Raw genomic sequence first — 7,748 nt, 5'->3', positions numbered from 1 at the left:
TAAACGAACAAAATCACATCTTGATGATTCAAAGATATCAGAGAAAATCATTCCATGGAAAGTAATTATCTGCATCCTGTGAACCTATCCAGCCTTCATGTACTGTTATTTTTAAATTTGGTATGCTAAAAGGCATAAAAGAAATCAATTAGTAACAAAATAAATCCTCTGGGAACAGATAAAATAAGCCGAAACAGTATACACCAGGCCAAATGAGGCTGAAAACTCTCTCCTCTTGGATTAAATTTCGTATACACACAAGGGCGAAGCCATATGCAGGATTTGAGACAATATACCCCTGATCTTTGGAAACCCAAGCTTCAATCCGACTGTGCCCATGAGGTGTAGTTCGAAGAAGAGGCACACAAGCAAGAACTTGGCCCAAAACTTATGAAGATTCATAAATACGATCCCAGACTTCGTAATTTATCTTGGAACATCAAGAATTAGTCTTCAAATTAACTATACGATTGTGGTCCTCTAATCTCTCTATCCATCTTCATTCTCTTTGCACTCTGCATTTCTGAAATACTACTAACCCGTTGCTGGAGCGACATGTCATGCTGATACATACAATTTGCTCCATGTTTACAACCCTTTGCACCATTGAAATACACACAAGGCTTCATGCTTTTATGTTTGGCATCTCTTGGTTTTGAATTATCTACATCTTGATCTACACCTGTATGATGAATGGGATTCGTTGAATACGGTGGTTGAGGGTCAGCTTGCCTTTCCCCTCCATGTTGCTGAATCAAGTTCTTATAGTAGTTGAGGTCCTTCACTTGAGAAGAAGAACCAGATTGTACAGGGGGAGCTTGGAGGGCGACTCCAGGCAGCGGTGGGACCGAATGCTGATGGGTCATAGGTCCCGTGCCATTTGTATACGGGTACATAAACCCATTTGACATCATTGCAGACGAGGATGGTCCTGTTTCCATATTGTTATATTGAGGAGCCGGAGGAGGTGGTGTATCCATCCTGTACATGGGAGCTCCAGGAGATAAGGGCCTAGAAATAGTATGTGGGCCTTCCATTGGCTTTGGCAAAACAGATTGAAGTCCCGTGCCTGGGCCTTGATGCCTAACTAATTGTTCTAAAATAGTCGGATTACTGAGAATTTTTACAAGCAGGTTGTGGTCAATCTGCTCATTGCCCTTCGCGACAGCAGCAAGAGCAGCTTTTAACACATCTTCTTGACCAGAAGTTGCTACTCCAGCAGCCAATGTCCCACTGTTGATATTATGGGAAACACCATGAGATGAAGACGTCCCTTGGGCCACCAACATGTATGAGCTAGTAGTAGCGCAAGCAGAAGCAACAGAATCAGAAGAGGGATCTGACAGATCTTCTTCTTCAATAGGAGTAATGGGAACTGAAGGCAATGCTTGGTCATCCTGTCCAGCACACTCTATATCTGGCGCAGAAGCAGGGCTGCAAAGAATAACAAGTGACAAGGATTAGTAGGTACATAAGACCCAAGACAAAGAGCTAAACAATGTTTTAAGGTTTAGATTCAAACTTTGGAGGAATTGCAGATTGGCGTGGATAATACGCTTCAAGCACTCTTAATTCTCTTTGACTTTGGATCTCCACCTCTTTACTCTCCTCCCCACTTACTACTTGCCACTCAACCCCCAAAGTAAACTGCAAAACTCCAATACAAAATAAAATTAGCTTCCGTGTTACATTGCCAAATTGGGAAGCATAGAAGGCATCATGGACATGGTGGATGGCACAGCATGCAAATCCCCGGCCAAATAAAATGAAAGCTAAAAGAAAGGAGGACAGACAGATAATTAATTATCAAAACAAATGCATAAGCAGATAAGGTCACTGGCTACACTAAAGATGAAGCTGCAAGCAAATCATAGAAAGGTCTTCCAAGACTTAGCCACTTACTTTTGGAGGGGACCGCCATTTGACAACAGGAATCTGGGCTAACCTGTTCTTCAATTGATTAGCAGGATTGAAACCTTCAAATCCAGGTGGAAGGTTGTCATCTGCCACTAATCCATTTACAGGCAAGCCTGATACAATTTTCTTTACTTGAAGGTGATCTTGTGCACCTGCCCCAACTTGTGAGGGAGATTCTTCCGAGAGAAACAGTCTAACCTGTTCGAATCAAAACATCATACCTATGTTAATCATTCTTGTCATCCAACAACAAATCCTCGTCATATTCATAAACTAATGTAACAGAAGATAAAGTAGGATCATTATAATAAAACATTGTATCTTGCTTTAGCAGATGCTAAGTTACAAAGTGAGTGGCTCACAAATCATGATCAATGTACAAAACATCTTTCATGCTCCCCTTAATTAGTTGTAACCTCAAATCATGTCTAAGAGAGCTCAATGACTCATAATGCAAAATAAAAAAAGCACCGTAACATTCAATATACTGCAATAATTCAAGCTATATAAATGTGCATAACATAGTTATTTGGTATTCAGCAGCTATCCCAACTCCCATTCCCTCCTCAATATGCATTGACCAAATACCACATCACTAAGGCTGAAAGATGAGAACTAGATATCTCACAGCCAATTACAGCTCGCTTGGATAACTTTTAAAAGGAAAAAGAAGATGAGAGAAGGTAGAGGAACTATTAAAAGAAAACCAAAAAAAAGAGAGAAAGGTATAGTATCAACATCTCTGAATCCATATCATCAAAACAGAAGCCAAAAAATTAAGGCAGATTGCAACTTTGTGATTACAATAATATTCTAATGTCTCATCTGTCAACAAAACTGAAATCATAACTTAGAAAATTCAATATGATAGGTTCCGATCAAACATACTGATAAAAATGCACGCAGTTTTAGCAGATCATAAAATTTATCAATTTTTCAAAAAATAAAAACAAAGAAGCAAGCGAGTGAGAGTCATTAAGGTGAAGAAAGAAGGTAAAACTTTTGAGTTATTAGGAGGTTTTTCCATCTAGAAGAGAGAGAGGAGGGGAGGGGAAGAGGAGCGAGCATTAGGCCAGTTGTCATAACTGGCTGGGTTTGACTAGTAAGGATATTTTGGTCTTTTTACTTTAATTCAGGATCACTTGGTATATATAGTTTTCCTTCCAAATCTCCAATTTGAAAAACTGATTTGTTAAAGAATGAAGGGCCGTAAGTCTCTCCTTAAGTCCTAATCCACCCATCCATTTCATCCACCTCCTCATTTGCTAACCCAACAAAGAAAAATTCATCTCACTTTCCTGTCCCTCCAAATCACCCTATCCAAACATAATGCTAATGTGTATACTGCAAGTAGGCAACGTCTTCTCAGAGTTCTCACTTCTTCAACAGTAAATGACTAAGCTGGGATAATATGAAACTACGAATTATAAATACCAAAATCTAGCAACAAAGATAAGATTTTGTCACACCACATCAGTGGTAAATGGAGAATATCCATCTTAGGTGTAAGGATTGGCATTTCACTTTGAGGTGGTGCAAAAAAGGGTGCAAGGTGCAATAATTACAATGTCCTTGATTTATATTGGTTTCTTCCATATTTTTCCAATCACACATGACAATATTCAAGTTAACTTAATTTCTTTTTTCTTTTTTTTTTATTGGTAACATTAATATTTACTTAATAAGTTAAAATCATACAAAGTTAACATCTAGAAACTATACATCAAGACAAATCAAATAAGATCCTACATGACTATATTTTTTTCCTGAAGTATAATTGACAAAAGGTGGTCAAAAGGCGGTGTTTAGATAATTGTAAAATTCCAAATATTTCAAAATTTGTAGACCAGGGTTAGTATTTACGGAAAGATGTCAAAATTAAGAAAACAAAGGAACTTATTATGATCATGTTCATAACCATCATCATAAAGCAGTATCAGGTTGCCCAAAATCAATCAGCTTGAATAAATATAAGGAGAATTAAAGACCAAGTCACCAAGATAACAATTACATGCTTGTTTTGTCAATGGCAGGAAGCATGTTAAGATATATGAATAGGATAGGTCATCCTTTTGCAGCTTGTCTTTGAGATATATGTGCCTGCTTTATTAATACTTGAATAGGAATAGGAAAACAAATGAAAAATATTGACTACAGGTTTTCAGTCTTTCACAATACTACTGTTCAAAAAAATAAAAATAAAAATAAAAAGTTAAGACTATTACTAATCTTTTTCAGTCTAGGAATTCAAAAAAAAAGTTAAGCCCAAGGGTAAGAACATATAAAAACCTAACAAGAATGAAAAATGAAGCAATTGCGAAAAAGAAAAAAAAAATATAGCAGATGCAAATTAGAGGAAGAAATAGAATAGGGAAGGGGCCATATCTTGAGATTAAAAAAGGAACTACAACAAAGGAGGTGGCACTGAAATTTACATACACATCAGTATCCATCAAATTTATTTATAATTATGGATTGATTCAGATCAATAAGTTTTGCAGGATAAATTGATTTGCATAACATAAATGGAGAAAATTTATAATTATACCATATATACATCAGAAGGGAGGGATAAAAAATGCAATCAATACATGTATAAACAGGAAAAAATGCAGATGAAGGAATATCTCGAGGAAGTGTAACCAAGACGCTCATGTTCGTATTTTAGTTTAAAACAACCCTCTATATACACTTCCTCCATTTCTTTTTACTTGCAACAAATTGACTTATGTACTCTCACATACACTACTTAGCTTTGATGATTTATAATTAATGAAAAATATAGTTAATGTGGGATCTTGTAAGATTTGCCTCTACTTATAATTTCATAATATCAAATCTTATAATTATTACTTAAATTGATGTTTAAAGATATTAACGATTGAAATAATGCATTGGCAAACATGAAATTAAAAGTGCTACAAGTAAACAGAGAAATTATTTTATTCCCAAAGGTGCAGTTACATACTGCTATCAACACAATTGTGAAGCCAAAATAACTCTTAACACAACCATAACTTTCCTTCATTACTTAAACTCTTATTACCATTATTGGCTTTGAATATTAAATGCCTATCAAAACAAATCACCAAAATATTAAAAAATAAGATCAAGAGGCATCAAGCTTGTTCATCCTCTGTTGTAAAGGAATAGAATCATACTGAAGATGTATCTAACAAATGTAAAAAAATAGTTAAATAAAAATATTCTCAATTTTTCTCAAACCATCATAAAAACCTATAGCAACAATATCTTTGATAGGTAACAAGAAAAGAGCATATAAAGCAGAAATTAGATATGTAACATATCTACAGGCAGCATTTCTTTTTTGTAAAGTTTCAACAAATATTCATGTAAACTCAGGAACATAAGCCGTGCGTTACAGGGTTACATCTGAGAATGAAATATATGCACTATGATATGAAGGCAAGTATATTAGAGATACTGATTTACTGTGACCAGCAACCATCACATATAGAACCTAAATATTAGCATAACTATGGCCCAATAATGGCCTAAAAGCATGGCCTGCAATAACCAGAGAATATGACTTTAGCTCTTCTCCTTGCACAGTTACACTAAGCAATCACACAGAGGTAATGATCATCTGTATAAGAAACGCTAATTGAAACATAATTATCATCACCCTATATCTCGAGCCTACACAACAAAGCCCATTAGAGATACGACTAGATTCAAGCAATCATCTATCATACTATAGCTAGGAATGTAAAAATAATCACCTAAACACTTAAAATTTACAGATAGGAATAATAGTGACAATAAAAAACTGAAACAAAATACAAAAGGCAAACCTAATAAACACAACAAAACAATTCATTCTCATTAGGTATTGCCAACAATCGGGTATGAATTTGGATAGCAAAGCATTACACCCTGCCAAAAGAGAAATCAACTAGTACATGATGACAAAAATCAAACGTCAAAATAATTACACAAGTCCACTAACTTCGGACATAAGCTTTTTTTTTTTTCCTCGTTTTTTTTTACCTACATCAGCACTAATGAATTTCGAGAATCCATCATGAATCAGTTTATGACAATGCAAATATTGGAGTGAAAAGCCTCATATATTCTGCAAAAGGTAATGTTGCATACTCTGAAATCTTCTCTAATACATATAGGAAGTCTATCAACAGTCAAACATCAGCATAACAATAAGCGGAAGAAAAATCCAAGCCTTGCTTTTACTTTTCAGAATCAACTCAAACCTATGGAAAATCAAATTTACAATCAACAGGACTCAATAAAAAGAAATCTTCAGTTATACGAAATTTACAATCAACAGGACTCAATAAAAAAGAATCAACTCAAACCTATGGAAAACATGCAATGCGACATTATCTAGCAATCCCATGCTACATATAAAACCACTTATACGAAATTTACATGCATATGTATCAAAATTTGTAATCAAATTCAACTTCTATTGACAAACTCAAACTTTGTGTAAGCTTTTTTAGCAAACTTAGCAAAGTAAATGTAACTTCTCATAATCCATTGGAGTCCAAGATAATCTTTAATTTAGTGAAAAAGTTCACTAACACAGCATAATCCATCTATACAACAGATAAATCAAAGATTGTATCTTTTTTATTTTCAAATCATTAATTAATTCGCAAGATAATTCAAAGATTGATTCTTACTTTCAGATTAATTAAAGAAAAATAAAACCCAGAAATGTATTTCATGTATTTCTTTGTTTTTTGAGACTTTATTTCATGTATTTCTTTGTTTTTTGAGACTTTGAGTTAATCCCCAATTACACATACTCCATTAATTCAATAGATTCTCAATTACCCAGAAAATTCACTTTACTTCAAATAAATTAAAAGTGTTATTTTATTTCGGTTCAATTGAATTTGATTCTTGGGCGTCCGAAATAATTAATTGCACAGATTTGATGGGAAAAATTTGAAATTTTCATCTGGGCATAGAATAAATTTCGATTAATGTTAAATACCTGACAAAGATTCCCATCAGAAGCCCAAGAAACCCTTTTTGATTTTTGCGATCCTTGCATACTAAAAATAAACTGAACCCTAAATCTGAAATATATAAATTTGAGTAAAAACGAAGAACTAAATCTGGAATTTGAAAGAATAAAAGACAACCATTGAATTGATTTACCTAAGAAACAGTGAGTTCTGGAATTCGATTTTCTGGGAAAAAAAAAAGTTTTATAAATAAACACGAAAATCCTCAAAGTTGGAGGAAGGAAAAAGGGCGAATGAAGCCCTTTCGGGTTTTTAGATGGAGAGAAAAAGACCCAATTCTTAAATATGGATTACTTGACAATTTATGACTGCTTATATAAATTTGTTACAATTTGTTAAATACCAAAAAAAAAAAAAAATAAATAAATAAATTATATATTTATTGTCTTCTTCAAATTCAATATTGATATCAATTCTAAATTTTACTTGTGCATTGTCATTAAAAAAGGGAAATTTTTAAATTACCACCCAAAAGTGTATCCATTTTCGAACTAACCACCTGTTAAATTTTTTATTTTAAATTACCACCCCTTAAATTAAATAAATGCTCAGATTACCACCCATTTCAAAAATCCGATGGATTTTCCGTCTGTAGGCCCCACCTAACGCTTATTTTGACCCTTTTGACTAATTTTCCCCTCGATTTTTCTCTTTAAAAATGTTCTCCTAACTTCAATTCACATTTTTTTTCTTTGAAATTTGGTAGAATTTGGTGAATGAAATATGAATTATAGTTTAGAGAGCGTTTTTAAAGAGAAAAATCGGGGAAAAAATCAGTTAAAAGGGTCAAAATAATTGTTAGGCGGGGCCTAC

At 33.9% G+C, this 7,748-nt stretch overlaps 1 protein-coding gene across 2 annotated transcripts; it reads right to left on the bottom strand.

The window, feature by feature from the left end:
• Positions 1–7,452, bottom strand: LOC145638908 (zinc finger CCCH domain-containing protein 6-like). 2 transcript variants are annotated; one of them, XM_081689967.1, is made up of 5 exons: positions 7,069–7,212; positions 6,902–6,986; positions 1,903–2,115; positions 1,523–1,647; positions 1–1,434 (listed from the first exon to the last, which is right to left on the bottom strand). In XM_081689967.1, the coding sequence occupies exons 2-5, from the start codon at positions 6,959–6,961 to the stop codon at positions 459–461; spliced, it is 1,374 nt and encodes a 457-aa protein (XP_081546093.1). In that variant the 5' UTR covers positions 6,962–6,986; positions 7,069–7,212; the 3' UTR covers positions 1–458. The 2 variants fall into 2 exon arrangements, with proteins under 2 accessions (XP_081546093.1, XP_081546094.1); XM_081689968.1 differs by having other exon boundaries at positions 6,902–7,452.
• Positions 7,453–7,748: the final 296 nt, after the last annotated feature.

The sequence above is a fragment of the Chenopodium album genome, chromosome 7 (assembly GCF_948465745.1).
Source record: "Chenopodium album chromosome 7, dcCheAlbu1.1, whole genome shotgun sequence".
In the NCBI taxonomy this organism is placed as follows: domain Eukaryota; kingdom Viridiplantae; phylum Streptophyta; class Magnoliopsida; order Caryophyllales; family Amaranthaceae; genus Chenopodium; species Chenopodium album.
The sequence above is the reverse complement of the archived record's forward strand: the minus strand, read 5'-3'. Positions and strand labels throughout refer to the sequence as shown.

What these genes read in the sequence shown, in the direction of transcription:
- LOC145638908 (XM_081689968.1), bottom strand. Translation starts at nt 6,961, where the DNA reads ATGCAAGGATCGCAAAAATCAAAAAGGGTTTCTTGGGCTTCTGATGGG. An exon ending in CTGATGGGAATCTTTGTCAG is followed by an intron (nt 2,116 to 6,901) that starts GTATTTAACATT and finishes TGATTCGAACAG; the next exon opens with GTTAGACTGTTTCTCTCGGA. An exon ending in CAATCTGCAATTCCTCCAAA is followed by an intron (nt 1,435 to 1,522) that starts GTTTGAATCTAA and finishes TATTCTTTGCAG; the next exon opens with CCCTGCTTCTGCGCCAGATA.